The 19,040-nt window shown below is 51.8% G+C and overlaps 1 protein-coding gene across 2 annotated transcripts in view; it reads right to left on the bottom strand.

Moving 5' to 3' along the window:
* GRK5 (G protein-coupled receptor kinase 5) overlaps positions 1–19,040 on the bottom strand; it is a 197,634-nt gene that overhangs the window by 104,655 nt on the left and 73,939 nt on the right. For both annotated transcript variants that reach the window (XM_019725274.2, XM_074338979.1), the window contains exon 2: positions 4,301–4,396. In XM_019725274.2, the coding sequence (XP_019580833.1) occupies positions 4,301–4,396 (96 nt within the window). The remainder of the gene's footprint in view (positions 1–4,300; positions 4,397–19,040) is intronic.

The following is a 19,040-nucleotide window of genomic DNA, read 5'->3' on the forward strand; positions in this document are numbered from 1 at the left end:
AGGGCAGGGTGGGCAGGCCATTGCCAAGAGGTCCACAGACAGGATTTCGGGGGCCCATGGACCTGGACGGAAGAACACTTCATCTCTCTTTTCACCAACCTCTCACTGAAAATGAGCACTTGCTGCAGCCATGAAAGTTGACAATAACCCACAGAAATGTTAGCGGCACCTGGGACGCATCAGCGACAGAAATCGCAGAGCCATTCATAGCGCCATTATTAAGGGTATCTGGAAATATCACTTAACGCTCCTCACAAATTCAAAATTACAGTAGCTCTTTGCTGCCAAACTTTATCATTTAAAGTCTTAACAAAGAAGCACATATACTTCAATATCATAAATTTTAAAAGTGCCGAATAACTGAAAAGAATAGTTATTTTATTTTATTTTATACACCTAAAAGCATTATTCTTAGAAGGTGTCTCTAGGCTTCACCCAATGGCCAATGTGCTTATAAGGCAGGATAAGTGGGATGGAGGAATGTTGCACTGTTTCCTGCAGGGGATTCACAGAGTACAGTTTTCATTTTTCAAAGTCACCCTGGCTGCTGGGGGGACATGGCCTGTGGTTGTGCAGGGCAGTGCTACGGGCAAGAGAGGGCGGGCTTTCACTGACCACTGCTCTGGGCAATGCAGAGGGGGCAGCGGCCCCGGGTCCTCGCGGGCTCTGATCAAGGGCCTTCCCACCCAGCACTGTCCTCTGGGCCCAAAGAGGCCCTGTCATCTTGGCCCAAAGCTTGTGGCAGAACATCCTCCCAAAGAGCTTCAGAGCGTGAGCTCATGTGTCCACAAGAAAAATAAATGCGGCATTTGCCACTGTTTGGTTTGTGTCTTGGTCTAGAAAAGCAATGAGATTTTTATTTAAGAAAGCGTTCCAAAAGAACCCCAGCAGAGGCTCAGCAAACAGCAGGGCGACAGAGTGTAAACAGGCGGGAAGGCCCGAGCACTGGGGCCTGTGGCCACGGACGGCAGCCCCTCGGCTTACGGTGCCCTTCCTGTTTTGCCCGGCCTTCCCTCACACTGTACTCGCACACAGACTCTTTTCAATGCCCTCTAGGATCTAGGAGAACGGAAGAATTCATTGTCATATGCCCGCACGCACACTCCCAGGGGAGCGGGCCCTGCCAAGAGGCCTGTTTATGGACCTAGAGGGATCCGTGGGGATGGGCCTTGTGTGGTGGGGTCCACAGACAAAGAAAAGCTCAGAGGCAAATCCTATGCTGCTGGGTCTCCCAAACCGGAAGTGAAGAGGGCAGGGCAAACTGGAAGGTGAGGGACATTGCGGGCACTTCTGGGGCAATGTCCAGAAGCCTCAGGGGGAGCAGGGCTGCAGTGCGGGGGTGCTGAGGGTCTGCTGGGGCATGAGCCTCTGCCAGGTATCAGAACTGTGTGTCAGAGGAGAAAAGTGCAAAGAAGGGCGCCCTGGATCTTTGAAGCTGGATCTAGGTTGAGTGCGAAGAAAGGCAGAAAGGGAGGCCTCCATGCTGCTGGTATGAACGGTACAGAAGTTTGACAGTTGTACCAACAGCTGTACCAACAGCTTCCCAGTTCAGCTCAGCTGCCCCTTTCCTAGGCCTCTGGCTACAGAGAATGGGCGGTTTTTGTTGTTGTTGTTTGCAGGGGGGGAGGGTCTTTTTTGTCTGCGCTCATTGGCACTCCCGGGTCATGAGTTTCTCCAGCACCCAGTCTGTGGGAAATCGTGAGGCAAAAAGCAAACCCAGGCACTCACTGGCATGTCTTTGCTCACACGCCAAGCTCCCCAGCCAGTCTGCCTCTTCTCTCCGTCTTTCAGAATCTCCTACATTAGCTCTATACATGATGTCCAAAACTGTCCTTGGTGAGAGGGACAGGGGACAGTGTGTCTACTTCATCGGCTAGAACCACAAGCCCTATAGTTCGTATGTTTTGTATTTTTAAGAAATACACAAATCAAGTATAGCAAAGTATTAAGAGTTTTTAAATCCAGATGGTGGCTACATGAATGCTCTTTATACTTCTCTCAATACTCCTCCATTTACTTGAAACACAGCTCAGTGTTCACTCACTCACACGTCTTCATTCATTCTTTCCTTCACTCATCCATCAACCACCATCTATTGTGCAACTCCTGTAAGCCAGGTACCAGGAAGACGATGGTGAACTTAAAAGATCCTTTCTGAAGAGCCTTTCACGCTTGAGAGGCAAAAAGACACACAACAATGGCTGAGGAGGGGACAGGACACTCTGAAAGACCCTGGCAAGGAGCTAATTTACTTAGTCTGAGGACGTGGTCTTTACACCTGGCTGTGCCTCACAGGGTATTCCTGGCACCACCCCCTATGGGCACTTTGCCCAAAGACAGAGAAGCCAATGGTTTCCCGAGGGGGTTTTTCAGGCAAGGTCCCTGCCTGGTGATCACACAGCCACCTGCCTCTTGGTACAGCTACCGCTTTGGAGGCCCTTTCCTCCTCCTGCAAGCTCTCGCCTCCAATTCAACACCTCAGAAAGGTCTCTTGGATCAGCCCTTTGGCTCTGAGGCTGAGTGGGAGCCATTCCCTGGGGCTCGTTGAAGAAAAGTGGGGCTCAACCTCCAGGAAAGGCATTCTGGTAGCCAATGAACATGGTACCCCTGGACTGAAGAGCATAAAGGGAGAGCTTGGATCCCCGGGGGTGTACGGCGACCATGGCCACTGAGGACCCACCCCTTCCCCACCCATACTCTCTTTAAGCCTAAATTATCACGAAGAACAAAACACCCCTGGGAGGTCATGGACAAACCCTGGGGGCTCTCCCTTCCCTCCCCTCTCGGAAGGCCTTTCAAAGTTGTCAGTGGCAACTGCCCGTGTGCCTCCAGGATCAAGAGCAAGCATGGCCACCCAAGCCCCAACATATGAGTGGCCCAGCAGGGTGGGAGCTATCAGGCATTCCAGAACGAAAGCTGGGGTGCTGAGGGGAGTGGGTCCCAGCTCCTGAGGGGGTTCCAGCGATGCCCTTCACACACATAGGCTCATGTGACTGCATTCATGATCAGCTGGGGCACTGAGCCTCAGCAAGGCTGAGTCGCTGGTCAGGTGACCAGCAAAAAGGCTGGGGTTGGAACCCACATCCGTCTGGACCCAGAGGCCCTGATGCCTTGAGCCAGCCTCAGGCTCACCCCCAAGAATGCCACAATGATTCCAACCTGAGGTTTTAAGGCTGTAAGGTGGGTCTTGAGGACATTTCCCCATTCTTTAGCACCCTACCTTTTACACCTGCTCACATCAGCCTTTGTGGGGTACAGGTGGCTGCCTTTCATTTCATGAACACCGATTAAGCAAACCCTTCCCCATGCTAGACATGTGGGACGCACAGAGAGAACAACTGCCACCTGCTGTCATAGTGGCACCGAAGAATCTGGAGAGTGGGCCTCGGGCCAGCACTTAGCAGGCCTGGGCTGCCATGTAGGTGCCATGCACTTCCCTGGCCTGGGAAACTGCTAGAGGCCAGGCCACGTGGAGAAGCCATTTAGAAAAGTACATGGTCAGGAGCGGTCTCACATTGTAGGGCAGGCACAGGGCAGTTCGCCCAAAGGTACAGAGATGCCCCAACAGCAGATGGGTCTGCAGAGGTCTGGGTAACAGGGCCATCCTGTGCTAATATGAAGCCTTCACGCATCGAGCGGGGGACCCCTCCCATGGGCAGAGGAGAAGGGCCAGGGTCCCCCCCAGTATGAAGAGGGGCACCGTCACCCCCCCCCCTCGTAAGCCCTTGCCAGCCCACAGCCGTGTCCTAAGTAGAGCCGGGATGGACCTCCCCAGGTGTGTTTGGCTGTGCCGGCGGCCCCTTACTGAGCACCAACCTCCCCGGCGAGAGGAAAGGCAGCCCAGTGCTCAGCCCACCCTGGGCTCCCAAAGCATGGGGCTGTTTGCAAAGGATGGGATCCATGGGCTCCAGGAAGGAAGGTGGAATGCTACGAGCGGGGCCTCAGTGCAGGGCCAGGCCTACGTCCACCACCCTCCCACAAGCTGTGTGACTTTGGGCCAGATATGGAACCCCTTTGTGCCTCGGTTTCCCCATCTGAAAGGTGGGGTAAAATAACAGTACCTGCCTCTAAGGGTAATTGAGAGGGAATTCTGCCCGGTACACACCAAATACTCAATAAATATTGGTTTTATCTTTATGTCAACTATGTCAACTTTGTCAACTAGCAAGGATGTCAGCCTGGAGCCTTACCCGGAATCATGGAGTCAACTGATCTGTATTTGACCCACCGTTTGGTGGTTAACAGGCTCCTTGCTCCCTCCCGGCCCCTCCCCGAGCTCCCCAGAGGCAGGATGGCTTACCTATGGTCCTCCGGAGGTCTTCACACTGGCTAATGTGAGGGAACTTCAGGATTTCCTTCCACTTCTTGCTTTTCCCTTTGCGCTTTCCTCCGCCCCCTGCAGAGATAGAGGACAAAGATGTCAGTTGATGTTGGTGCATCATCCAAGGCTCCAGAGCCTGCGTCCCATCCCCGAGAGCCTGTCCACCAGCTTCCCCAGCTGGGATACAGCTGGGAAACAGGGGCTCACAACAGTCCCTTTCTCTGCGATCGGCCCTTCCTGTCTGCAGCCTGGCCAACCAGCCCCAGCTTCTTCCTGTCAAGTCTGCAGAGAAGGCGGAGGCCCCCGACTCCGAACGGCAGAACGAATGTGTACTGGGCATGTGCTGGGGCCAGGCACTGCTTGAACATTATCTTGATTAATCCTCAGAATGACTCTTTGAGGAAGCAATCACTGGGCCAACGTCACACATGAAGACACAGATGTCCGAGGTTGTGTAACTCACCAGCTGAGGGTCTGCCTGACTCCACACTTATCTCCCCTCAGCCGGAGCCAGCACACACATGCACACTCGGGCACACACTGCAGAGCCCTTCCGCTAGCTCTGCCCTGGGCCAAACCCCTCACATGCACCCTCCTGGAGTCCTCACTCTAACTCTATGAGGCAAAAATCTTACTCTTCCCACATGACAGATAAGGAAACTGAGGCATGGGGTGGGAGAGAAGTAAGACGCCTACGGCTCCACCGCTCACTAATGGCAGAGCCAAGACCCCAGCCTGAGTGGAATCCAGACCCTGGACACTCACCCTCACCCTTTAGACCTCCCTCCTGGGTGCACTGAAAGCAAGAGAAATTCTCAGGGATCAACGAGAAACCGGGTATCAGACCTCAGAAGTGATACAGCGCCGCTAAGAGGAGCGGGAAAGGGGATCTCTCAAGCTGGGGCCCGAGCCTGTGAGCTCCTGGAAAAGATGGCAGCCCAGCCCCGAGGCTGTAGATCTGTTCTGTCTGACCCACACATGGCTTGTTTGCTCGCCTGTTCACTGAACCAGTTGTCAAGATTTAAACATTCAGAGATTTTGCCTACAAATCCATTTCGGACTTCTCCCTATAACCAGGCATCTCACATGGCAAGAATCAGCGGGAGCTGGGCAGCAGCTGTCCCTGTGGACAGGACACGTGGCCTCTATTCAGGCAGCCCGCCTGGCCTCCTGAGGGGCAGAGGTTAGGATATGCATCCCAGAGAAGACTGCCAAGTCAGCGCTGCCTTCTCAGCCACTAGCTGCCTGCAAGGCCGCAAAGGTCCATTCGAATCATCTCGTCCACATCACCTCCACTCCCACATTCCCACCCTAGTCATTCCCCAACCTGACTGGGATGAAGCAAGCTTTTCGTGTGTGTGGTAAAATACACACAACATAAAATTTACCCTCTGAACCATTTTTAAGTATGTAGACCAGTGGAGGCCAGTACATTCACATTGTTGTGCAACCATCACCTCCATCCATCTCTAGAACGTTTTCATCTTCCCAAACTGGAACTCTGTCCCCATTAAATAATAACTCCCTGTTCTCCCCACCCCCAGACCCTGGCAGCCAGCATTCTACTTTCTGCCTCTGAATTTGACTACTCTAGGTACCGCACATAAGTGAAATTATACAATGCGTATCCTTCTGTGATTGGCTTATTTCATTTCGCATAATGTTTTCAAGATTCATCCATGTTGTAGTAGATGTCAGCTCTTATTCCATTTTTGAAGCTGAATAAAATTCCGTTGTGTGTATAGACCATATTTTGTTTACGCATTTATCTGTTGATGGACACGTGGATTGTTTCCATCTTTTGGCGATTATAAATGCTGCTGCTGTGGATATAAGTCCCTGCTTTCAATTCTTTTGAGCATATACCTACCATGTTTTCCCCAAAATAAGACCTAACCGGAAAATAAGCCCTAGCATGATTTTTCAGGATGACATCCCCTGAACATAAACCCTGATGCGTCTTTTGGAGCAAAGATTAATATAAGACCCAGTCTTATTTTCGAGGAAACACGGTAGGAGCGGAATTGCTGGTGTGGGGGAGGAAGAAACTTTCCTCTACCCTTCAAGGTTCTTTTGTGCTCCTTTAATTCTAATAATTAAATCTACATGAGACAGATTAACAAGAGAAAATAACCAAATTTAACTAAATACATACATATGTGGACCCCACATATGTGAAAGGTGCAAAGACAGAAAGTTAAAATGAGGTATATGGCATTCTAAGCTAAGGATGAGGTAAGATGCCTTGAGGTGAGATGCTGCAGAGGGGGCAGGGTCATTGCAGGATAAGAAGACAGATGTTCAGTAATCAAAAGTTTGCCTGTCCTATGAAAAGTTATGACCTTTTTAAAAAGGTCATAAAAAGTTGTTTCTGGTGTTAATTCTTATTATGGGCAAAGCCCCTAATTTAAATTCTTTAAGGTAAAAGTTTCTCATGAACCTGAAGGGTCTCCATTGCCTTTAGCTCAAAATAAGGACATACCACAGAGGCATATTTTGGGGTGACTCATTCTGAACCCCTACACTGGATCACATGGTAATTCTATGTTTACGTTTTTTGAAGAACTAATATAGTACTCTTGACAATAGACCCCCAGGCTGTACCCCATCTGTCTGCACCTCAACTCTCTGTGATTAGAACCCAGAAATATAGCTTCTTAAAAGGCTCCTCAGGTGATTCTCAGGTAGCCAGTCTACAGAAACCAGGAGTCTATTTTATACACACATGTGTGAGTGTGTGTGCGCATGTGTTTGTACAGTTTTTATAAATTAATTTATCCATTAATTTAAGAAAAGCAACACAGATTCACTCATTCATTCGACTAATATGTGTTGAGCATCTACTAAACACTGAGCACTGCGGGGCTGGGGACGAGGTGATGGGCAAGATGGAGGGGTGTCCCCCTCTTGGGACTTCCCCTTCTTGGGGCACCCCATCTATCAAGAAAGACAGCCGTCAAAGGCTTTATTTCAGTGGTTCTCAGCCACTCTCAGGAGGATGTCCCCCTAAAAGGCCACAGGGACACTGAATGGCCTCCCTGCTCACACCTGGTCTCCAGTTCCTCTAAAAAGCCTGTGAAATAAACCGAGTTCCTCCCCAACTCAAGAGGTTTGGGGCAAGGCTTCATGCCTTAACAACAAACCAAACCTGCCTCCAAGCGGTCACCACTTTCAGACAAGTATGTGGCTCTCGAGTGTGCCACTGAATTATTAAGTTGCATATTTGATGGCTGAAGTGTTGATGCTGTTTATTATTTCAGTCGGACTCGATTGTTTCTCAGCATCCTGAGGTGGCCATGCCCACCATGCTTCTGCAGAAATTCCTCCTGCATCTTAGCCCTGTGGTCCCTGTTTGGGAGGTCACGGCCGGGGTCTGAAGTGAGGGCAGTCCTGTGGGGACTGCACTCTTCTTCACTGGCAGAGTCCATGCTAACTCTGGGGTGCTTAGTATAGGGTTGTGTTGCAGCATCCAGGCCCCCAAGTCCTTGGGACCTTGCAGCCCAGCTCACTGCCCATCTGCCGGAACCCTAAATCTAAAGTCCCAAGGAGCAAGTCTGATTGGCCAACTCATCTTTTCTCTCCAGGCCACACATCGTGGACCAGCCTAGACTCTGAAACAATCCAATCAGTTCTGGCCCTTGTGGCTGGGGAGAGCAGGGATGAGACGGTGGGGCTGAGTGAGCCGCAGGCACCTTCAGACCAGAAGTCCCTAGATGGTGCCAGGATAACCAGAGGCAGCATGAGTGAGACCACAGAAACAGCCACCCTCCCTTCAAAACAGCTTAGGGCGCTGCTGGTTCGTTTAAGGCACAAGGCCATGGGTGGAGGGCCGCACAGGCTGCAGCCGCCCAGGATTCCCAGCAGGGCCCATTTTCTCCCGTCATCTCACGGAATAGCCTGGGGATCGCAAGGGGCCACAAGGCTTGGAATGGTCAGCATTATGGTAACATGAGGGAGCAAATTTGTTAGAAATCCAAATTCTGTGGCTACGCAGGTCTTTTTTTTTTTTTTTTCCAAGTGTGTTTTTCCAGGACACATCAGCTCCAAGTCAAGTAGTTGTTCCAATCTAGTTGTGGAGGGCGCAGCTCACAGTGGCCCATGTGGGGATTGAACCAGCAACCTTTTTGTTAAGAGCACCGCGCTCTAACCAACTGAGCTAACCAGCCGCCCCTACGCAGGTCTTTAGAACACACATTGTGGAGGTGGGGAAGAACCATGAAACTGCTCTCGGCACATTTTGATCAAGGTCTGGGAGGTTCTCGAGTATCCTAGAGACTGTACGTGGGAAGGATCTCTCTGTGTTCCCAGCCACAAGACGCCGATGAGTCACCCACTCTCAGCCGGTCAAATGGAAGGTAATGTTACAATTTTGCCTGTGACGTCTGTGGAGCTAAAGAATCTGTTCAATTCCTTTCTGCCCAGGTGAGCTTTTAAGACTCAGTTTCCACAGTGCTGCCAGCAGGGTTGGTTTTCCAGAAAATAACACCGTGGGGAGGCTGTGGGTGTGCTCAGAGGCCTTGGGCACAGCGGAGGCGGCTAGTTTTTCTGATGAGGGAAGGTACCCCTGTGTCTGCTGATTCCACCCATGCCCTCCCCACCACTGCTATTTCATCTGAACCACCTGGGCTCTGCCACCTTTTCCACCACCAGGGTGACACCCCCAGCTGAAGCTGATGAGGAGGGTATGTGGCATCTCTCTGGTCCAAAGTCTCTTTTCAGTCAGCCCCAAACAAGGCACGATCCCAATTCGAGGGCCGAATTTGGGGGCTGCGCCACCAAGTGACTCAAGCCTTTTCAAAAGGGACATAACTCCAGCCAGTGGACTTGAGGTGACCTCAGCCTGCAGGGGACTTTGTTCAACCCAAAGCACTTGGCAACCACCATGAAAGGGAGACAGGCCACTTGGGAAGCAGGAGAAAGCACCAATACCACTCTACCCTTAGTTTTCTCATCTGGGACCCGGGCGGTTTGTGCCAGGACAGGGCAACAGAACCTCTTTTTTTCCAAGAGTTTTTTTGTAGATACTGGCAGGCAAGATAAATAATAAGGGAGCCACTTGGGTGGGGAGGGCAGGGGGATGGAGCTTGCAAACTCAGGGCTGGTGGCCTCCTCCTGTGTTTGTGGGCCTCACTTTCTGGAAAAACCCCGCACTTGCAGGGTCTCTGCCTCAAGGCACCGTCCTCTGTGAAGTCCCCTGAATTGAGGTGACTCCTCCTCAATTCCCCCCGAACCCCGGCCCTTGGCTTCTCGGTGACGTCACTGTCCCAAAGTGCTCTACCTGAGGGACACGATCTGGGGGTGCCGGGGGGAGATGACCCCAAATAACTACCCACTGGCTTCATGTTTAGAAGAAAACGTAACAAGAGGGGCCACCAAAGGCACCCCTGGCCCAGAATCTCCTGAGACGGGGCCTGTGCTGTGTCCACTGGGTGGCCCGGTCCCCGGTTCCTCAGAGCGGGAAGCATCGGGCAGCCCTGCTGTCTTCAGGTGTGTGTAGCACCTTCCTAGCTGCACATAGGACCCCAGGGCTGGGCAAGAGAGGGACAACAGCAGGTGTGGGCGGCACAGAGCCTCTTCCTACCCAAGGGTGCATCCCACGGCCTGGTACCACCACCAACTTCACGTGGTAGGCACTGGCCCTCTTACCACTTCAGAGACCCTACTCGGGATGGGCCCAGAATGCTGGAGTAAGCCCCAGGCTCCATTCAAAAGGCTGACCCTGGTGCTGGTACAACCAGGCTGGGGAGAACCTGCCAATCTCAGTGTAGTGAGGAGGCAGAGGAGGCAGGGAGGGACCGAAAGCCTTTCCAGGTCCTGCGAACCCTCCTGGGAGTCGAACTCAGCTGCTAGTCAGAAGCTGCTGTTGTTCAAAGGGACCTCACCAGGAAGGTGGGCAAAAACCATGGTGAGCAGATTGGAGCAGGCATTAGCACAACCCAGGCCTTGAGGCCGCTCCACCCTGTGGGACCGGACGTGGGAAGGCAAAGACACACAGTTAGCCTGACCCCAGAACGTTTTGTGGTGCTGCAGCTGTCGGCTACAAGAACCTGAAACCTCTACTATGTTCTTCAAAGGAAGTACAGCGTTGAAGTGGTGTGTGAGGCCTGGGGGGCGGCACGGGGCATGTGGGGCCTGTGGCCTGCGGGCAGGTCCCAGCACCTCCGGGCCCCCCTCATGGCCACACCGCAGTCGGGTTTCCAGAGCAGAAAAACCTCAGCCACAACCAGAAGGATCCCACACCTCAATTAGGAAAACCCAAACCAACACCAGGCCTGGTAGTTGGTTGCCATGGGGATGGGGAGACATGGCCCCTCCCCAGCACACTGAGCCTGAGAAAAAGGAGGCTTCCGGTGTGGCTTTGAGGGGGAGAGGGGCAGGCCCTCCCAGGAAAGCCTGCTGCCAAGGGCAGCACTAAGACTGGGCCACCTCGACCAACGGCTGTCACCTTCGAGTGAAGGCTGTCCTGTTTACCAGGGGTTCTGATGCCACTGCCTCAAGGCCTCTTCACCACAATATGATAAGTGGGTATCACTGCATGTTATCTGAGCCCTGCCACACACCAGTTGTGTGGCCTTGCTTAGTCATGCAGTGTTCTTTCCTGCAAAGATGACGCTACCCAATTTGTACCACTGTATCAAGGATTAGAGCCAAGTGTGCAAATACCTAGCATAGAGCAGGAGGCTCACAAAATGTGTTCATTTTCATCACCACCATCAACATCACCATCTTCACCACCCACACCATCTCCACCAGCACCACCACCGTCGTCATTATCGCTACCACCCGCACCCCCACCATTACCATCATCGTCACCATCATCAACACTCCTGCCATCATCACCACCATCACCACCACCATTGTCACTACCATCAAAATCACCATCACTACCACCACCATCACGACTTTTGTAGATGAGAGAACTGAGGACACAGCTGGCAAGGGGCCGACAGCAGGTCTCAAGCCCAGGTCTTCTGACTCCAAGTTCAGCTCTCTCTCCACCCTACCTCCACTCTCCCCAACACACACACACACACACACACACACACACACGCATACACACACGCGCACGCACACACGCACGCACACACACACGCACGACTTCCCCATCAGCGTGGTGTCTGTCCCTACGTTTGCCAGCGAGTGTCACGGGGAAGTCATGCAGGAGGCGACATGATTTGGCCCCCGTTGCCCCTCTGACCTCACCTGCTACTACTCCTTCCTTTGCTCACGCCACTCTAGCCGTACTCTCCTCCTCATGTCCCCCAAACTCCAGTCACCTTCCCACCTGAGGACCTTTTCTTTAGCTTAGGAGTTGGCAACTTTTTCTGTAAAGGCCCAGGTGAAGTCTCAGGGTCACAGACAATATGTAAACAAATGAACGTGGCTATATTCTCATAAAACTTTATTACAAAAATAGGCAGTGGGCTGTTGGCCCCACGGATTTGGCCCGTGGTGCAGGGAGTTGGGGGTCACAGTTTGCCCAAGTTTATCTGTTCGCTGTTCCCTCTGCCTGGAACCCTCTTCTTTCTCCCTGGAGGAACACATCTTCAGAGGTAACACCTCTGCCTCCTTCAGGCTTTTGCATAAATACCACTTTCTCCATGAAGTGACCCTGGCCAGATTTTTTCACCTAATGAACAATTTATTGAAGTAAAATTCATATAACATGAAATTAACTGCTTAAAGTGAAGAATTCAGTGGCATCTAGTACATTCGCAATGTGCTACCACCACCTCCATCTGGTTCCAAAACATTTCCATCCCTCGAAAGTAACACATGCTGACCACCATTTGTAATGCTACAACCTGCCTCCACCCGCTGCCCCACCTCTCCTGATCCCTCTGCCTTTCTCTGACTTTTCGTTTTTAATTTCTATCGAACCTCTCCCCTTGTAACATTCTATGTGGCTTATGGATGCTGTTTATCATTCATTGCCTGTCTCTGCCCCTCCTTCCATGAGAAGGTAGGCTTTAGGAGGGCAGGACACTTTGTTTTCTTCCCTGCTGTCTCCCAGGCACCCAGAACAATGCTCGGTACATAGTAAATGCTCAATAAATCGTTGATGAATAGACAGATAAACAGAGGTAGGACCCAGAAGGGAAGAGGTGGTTTCCAAATGGACTTTGTAACAAAAAACCACATCACATATCACAGCCTTTTCTGTGCCTCTGTTTTCCTTCCTGAAAATGGGAACACAGCCACCTTCCCTGGGAAGAGTAGAGTACACACTGCCTTCCCCTCCCTGGGGTACATCTCCTCCCCTCTCACTGTGTCAGTTATCCCGACCTTGGACCAAGAGCCCCTTCTCCTGGGATAGCATGGAAAGAGCAAGGGCTCTCATCAGACAGGCAGGGTTGGACTCCTGCTTCGTTTGGCCACGAGCTGAGTGACCACAGGCTACCTCCCCAACGTCTCTGAGCCACAGTTATCTAACTGCTGTAATAGCCGAATGCCCTTTGTAACGGTCATACAGGGTGCACTTGAAGCTCTAGGGCTGTGCCAGGCTCCAGATGGATCTAACACACTTCTAAGCCTCTCACTTCCCATCCCGGCTCCCCAAGCCTCCCCTCCCTGTGGCTTCCCCCGTCTCCTCTATTCCCCCGTGTCTCTTTAGGAGTTTAGAGAACATTTCCTTCTTGAGAAAGCAGACCCCCGTTCTCCTCTTGCAAACACTAATGACCTTCTTTAAAATGTCCTTTCCAAGGAAAATCATTTTTTCAAATATATTTTTGGACTTACTACACTTTGCCCACACCGGTTTTCACAGTTGAGAAAGTTTGGCCACAAAAATTAACTTTTCACTGCAAAAGTAATCCCCTTCTCTCACCAAAGCCCAAATTTGGTCACTTTTTGTCTCCGCTTATGTTTTCTCTGGGTTAAATAAGAAGAGAACGTGGGGAGGGGTGAAAGGGAGGTGAGCCGACCCCTGAGAAAAGCCACTGGCTGTTGTAAGTTGGCCCCGGAGCACAACTGTGGCTATTTTGTTGGGGAAATAAACAGGACTATTTGCTCATGAAAAAATGCCCCAATTTTTCATAGGCTATTTGTAAAAATATTTGCATTTCCCTGTGAGTAATAATTACTTCTGCTGTCCCCAGAATTTTTGCATCACCTACTTAAAAGAGGCTGAACAGACTCTTTAGAAATCCTTCCCAGTCAAGTCTCCCCAGCGACCTGGTATGTTCTAGTGGAGATAGGAATGTGGGCACAGAACTGGGAGGTCTGAGGTGGAGATGGGTCAGGAAGAGCCAGGCCCTCGCCAGAGTGCTACAGCTCCATTATCTGTGAGTCTCATGACACCACAGCAAAGTGGATCTATTTTGCAGATGAGGAAGCAAGCCCAGAGAGGCCAAGTATCTGGCCCAGGGTCACACAGTGACTAAGCTGGGATTCGAACCTCAGAATACCAGGTTTCTAACTCCTGGTCCATGAGACTGACATGAAGTTAGCTCAAGGAACAGATGAGAACTGGGCCCTGACAAAGTTCCCCCAAAGTCTGAGGCCATGGAAGCATAAAACAAGCACAGCACAGAGGTATAACACCGATTGAGAGAAAATTTCCAGCACCGAGGAGCAGTCTTCCAAACTGGGGTCCAGAGAGAGTTCTGATTCCCACCTTCCTTCACCCAAAAATGCTCCTCCCCTCTCAGTATATGGCACCACCATCCACCCAGCCACTGAGGCCAAACACCTAAGTGTCATCCTGATTCCATCCTCCCCAGGGCCTCTGTGGTAAACAGCCTGCAAGATGCCCCGATGATTCTGGCCTCCTGGTAGTCACAGCCTGTGCAGTCACCTCCCACAGTGAACCCGTGGAACCAACGGGATGTGCAGAAATGACAGTGACTCCAAAGCTAGGTCATGGCAGTCATGGTGCCTTCTGCCCTGCTGCCTCTTGGATCACTCGCTCTGAAGGAACCCGGCTGCCATGCTGTGAGGACCCTCGAGCAGCCTTGTGGTGAGGCCACGGGGGAGGAGCTGAGGCCTCCTGCCAACAGCCGGCACTGACTTGCCAGCCATGCGAGGGAGCCAGCTTGGAAGTGAATCCTCCAGCCCATCGGGCCTTCAGGTGACGGCGGCTCCAACCAACATCTTGACAGCAACCTCATGAGAGACCCTGAGCCAGAATCACCCAGCTAAGCCACTCCCAAATTCCTGACCCACAAAACCCATGCGAAGATAAATCTTAATTGTTCTTTGCGGCTAAGTTTTGAGTAATTGGTTACACAGCAAAGCTAATTAACACAGTCTTCCACCTGCAACCATCCATCAGGTCCTATGGATTGTATTTCCAAATGACATATCGACTCTGTTGTATCCCTTCCCCTCCATGCCCACCCTCCTGGTTCAGGCACCATCACATCTCACAGGACGACCACAGCAGCCTCCTCTCGGGCCTCCCTGCCTCCAGCTGGTTCTTGGGCAACTCACTATCCACTACAGCCTGTGACGTTCTACACAAGCAAACTGGTTCTAGTCCCTCCAACGGCTCCCAGGGCCCTTGGGGTAAAACCTGAACTCTCGGCCCTGCAGGCTGCAGCCCACCGGCCGCCCTGCTGGTTCACCCCACACCAGGGGCACTGGGCTGCCTTTTGTTCCTCAAACACATGAGTTCTCCCCATTCTGAGCCTGTTTCTTCTGCCTGAAACACTCTTCCCACAACGCTGCCTTTGGTCTCCAGCTGGGAGTCGTCCTCAGAGAGGCCCTGGCTGACTAGCCTGTCTAAGGAGATTCCCCATCACCACACCTTGTTTCCTCCCTGTGTGGCTGAAACTATTTTATTCACTTACCCTTTAAGCTTGTGTACTGTCATCCTACCCCTCTCCAGCCCTTAGAATGTTACTTCTTGAAAGCCAGCACCACGTACCCGGGCCTGGCACCAGGCAGGTATGTGATCAAATGTGGTTGAATGAATGAATGAATCCCCTGTCTTAACGTGACCCCACAAAAATCGCCTATCATCTAAGAGCTTGGAATTTCCACCGTGGAATTCATTAACTAACTTCCTGTGTGACCCTGGGAGTCCTTTCTCCTCTCTGGGCCTCAGCTTTCCCAGATAAGGAGCTGGACTAATAAACTCTCAGGTCCCATGGATCCCATGAGCAGTTAAGCCAATGCTGGGGAAGGTAAAAGAACCCCGTTTTCTGTGCTCCTGGACGGGACCAGAGGGCCTCACCTTGGGTTCTATAGAGCTAGCAAGTACTTTGTCCTTAAAGATCAGCTCAAACGAGCATCGCCATGGAAAGAACTGCTTTCTGCCAGGCTACTTAAACTCCGGACCCAGTGAAACTCCTGGCTTACTTCTACCACGAGCATGGCTCTGGCACCTGCGGACGAACCAAGACACCTGTGTACCCTGCAAAGCCCTGGGGGGCAGCCTACCACCTGCTGCCTCAGACCTTGGCCCTGGCTGTGCTTGTTCAGCTCACACGGAGGTGCTGGGCATATGTGCAGCCCTCACTAGGTTGTCACTCATTGGGGACCAAGCACAGTGACTGCAGAGGTAGAGTGTCCAGCTGGGGACTTACAGAGGCAGGGTCTATGCTGGGGTCCCAGCCCCGCCCCACCTCCTGTGCCCTTTCCCCTCTGTACTTCCCCCTCCTCATGTCCATCACACAGCATAGTAAACAGGGGCAAGGCAGGTGGGCTGACAAAATCTTCCTCTAAAATGCTTCTTGAATTGCAAAATGGCCAAGGAGGGCTCTATTTGACAGATTAGATTCCTACTCCTAGGAATTCAGAATCAAATCTGAATGCAGCAATACATGAGCGCTGACGGCAAGGAAATGAGTGAGTCGAACACAGTAGTATTAGCTTCCTATTGCTGCTGTAACAAATTACCACACACTTAATGGCTTAAAAATAACATGAACTACTATCTTAACATCCTGGAAGTCAGAGACGTCTGAAATCAGATTCACTGGGCTAGATAATCGGTGTGTTGGCAGGGCTGGTTCCCTCTGGAGGCTCAAGGGGAGACTCTGTTCCCTTGCCTTTTCCAGCTTCTTGAGGCGCCAGCATTCTTTGGCTCATGATTCCTTCCCTCCATCTTCAAAGCCAGCAGTCACTGGATGAGTCTTTCTCAAGCTGCATCAATCACTCTGACCTCCTTTTCTGTAGTCAAATCTCCTTCTGCCTTCCTCTTATAAGGACCCCTTGTGATTACGTTGGGCCCAGCTATAATCCAGGATCACCTCCCTGTCTCAAGAGCCTTAACTGAATGATTAGGTTGGTGCAAAAGTCATTGCAGTTTAAAAGATAAAGAATTGCAAAAACCGCAATGACTTTTGCACCAACCTAATCTATCTGAAAAGTCCCTCTACCTTGTAGGTAACATATTCCCAAGTTGTAGGGATTTGGATGTTAATGCCCTTTGGCGGGGAGGCATTATTCAGCCTCCCACACACATTCTAGGGTCAGACTGCCTGGGTTCAATTCCCAGCTGTGTCATTTACTAGCTGTGTGACTCTGGGAAAGTCACTCAACCTCTCTGTGTTTTAACTGACTCCTTTGAAACCTCATGGACATAGGAGTAAAGCATTTAGCACATTGAAGAAAGCTCAGTGAAAGGGGACTGTAATTATCCCCTCCCCCATTAGACTCAGAATTAACACAAGTCCGAGCTGGGTAGGACCTTGGTGATCACCCAGCCCTGCCCCTTACTGAACAGCTGGGGACACAGAGGCCCAGAGAGGAGAGTGAGTCACACAGGCCACACAGTATTTTCTCATGCAATCCCCAGTAGTCACCAACCACCACCAGGCACAGACCAGCCCAAAGGAGGGTCCAGTGGGGCAGAGGCCACAGCCCCCCAGCATCCTGCACCCAGTAGATGATGGAGGACACTGCAGCCAGTCACACAGAGCGGGAGGGAAGAGCTCCCCAGCTAAGCATCCGCAGGAAGCAGCTGCAGGTGCAGCCACCACCCCACCCCTCCCCCACAAAACTTTCACCACCGCCAGCCCCACCCCACCCACCAGGCTCAGGGGCGAGAATCAGCCACTGCGCATCTTGCCCCAGGAGAGGTCAGCAGACTCATCGTGGCTGCGGACACCGAAAGCCGCATTCAGGGCCAAGAGCAGGTGCTCTGGACGCAACTGTCAGCCAGCCCCTCACTGCCTCCCCACGTGGGGCTTCCGTTTCCACAACAGAAAAGCAAGGTCCTGGACCAGACCAGTGGCCTTCAGTCTGCAGTCTGCGTTTCCAAGGTCCAGGAGCCCCCACCCAAGTTTCAGAAAATTCTGGAAGAGTCGTACATGGATATAAAGCTGAAACACGTGCCCGACTTGCTGGTCCAGCGCCAAATGTCATCAGTGTGTGCAGCTGAGGCTGAAGAGACCTGTGCTCAGAGGTGCTCAGAGGTGATTAACAAAATGGGGGACACAGTGACTCACCTCACACAGATGGCCTGTTTAGCAGGCAAATTCCTCCACAAAAGGGGAGAGGAATCACCATGGTTCCTTGGCAGAAGATGAACTCATCTCTGCTGCTTCCAGCCAAAGAGGGCGGACCCTCCCTGAAGGCTTTCCCCTCCGCTAATCTGGCCTAAGGAGGCACTGCCCTCAATGGGTCAATTTCCCCCACCATCGCACTGTCCTCCAGCTGACACCCCAGACATAGAAGGCCTTCCCAAGACTCAGTAAAGGGCCTTGCCCATGGTCTCAGGGGCAGCTGAGAGCAGACTTTCAAACAGAGAGATGCCCAAAGTTGGGTGGCCTCCAGAGCTAAACCCAGGCCTTCACTTGCTTCCTCACTGGGAAAGTTATTTCCTGCCTCAAGGCCTTTGCACATACCATTCCTTCTGCCAGATACGCACTTCCAGCATCATGTTTTAAATGAAATATTTCATGCTTAGAGAATAAAAGTTTTAAAAACATACCTGTGGGTTTTATCAAAATATTTCATTCTAACACTTTCTGTTGAGAAACATGTAGGTTATTATTTCTAGATTTTTACCGTCACAAATAAGCTTCGCTGAGCGCTCAGACCAAGATGGCTTCCACTTCCGCTAGCCGAGCCTTCAGGTCTCAGTCAGTGAGACATCATTGCCCGGACCGTCTCCTCACCAATCAGTTATGTCTCCACATGTCTCTCCCACCGCTCCCCAGTCTTTCCTTCAAAGCACATTCCATAATTTCTGTCTTTGTTGGGTTTCTGTCCAGCAGAACAGGACCATGTCCCTTTTGCTCACCTGTGCCTAGTGAGCAGTGACCAGTGCCTAGGACGCTGCCTGGTACACAGCAGGCCTCAGTAAGGGTCTATAAATGAGTGAGGGGATGAATGAGTGAGCAGAGGCACCACCCCAGAAGCGGGCTGTCTGCTCCTTTCCACCCAGGACTCAGAGATGGCACATCAGGGCCCCAGGAGCTGGAAGGTCAGCGGCTTGAGGACAGGCTCTCGGTGCTGAGTACAAGGTGCGGTTCAGACCTTCATGTGGCTTCCCAGGGCTCCCTGCAGCCAGACACCCAGTGCTGCTCCACCACGGCAGCTTTGGGTAACACACTTCCTTCCCAAGGCCACGGCTGGTTGTGAGAAGCAGCTGCTCTGGGAACCCAGAGATCTGGGCCGGGAGCTGCACATCAACCATCGCGGCTGGAAAGGACTAGACCCCACTTGCTGGCTACACCTGATCTTGGGGTCAGGCCAAGGAGCAGGGCCAGGCAATGCGCCTTTACTTGCTATCAACCACTTAGGGTCTATTTCCAATGCTTCAAGGGAA

The sequence above is a fragment of the Rhinolophus sinicus genome, linkage group LG07 (genome assembly GCF_036562045.2).
Source record: "Rhinolophus sinicus isolate RSC01 linkage group LG07, ASM3656204v1, whole genome shotgun sequence".
Lineage (NCBI taxonomy): Eukaryota > Metazoa > Chordata > Mammalia > Chiroptera > Rhinolophidae > Rhinolophus > Rhinolophus sinicus.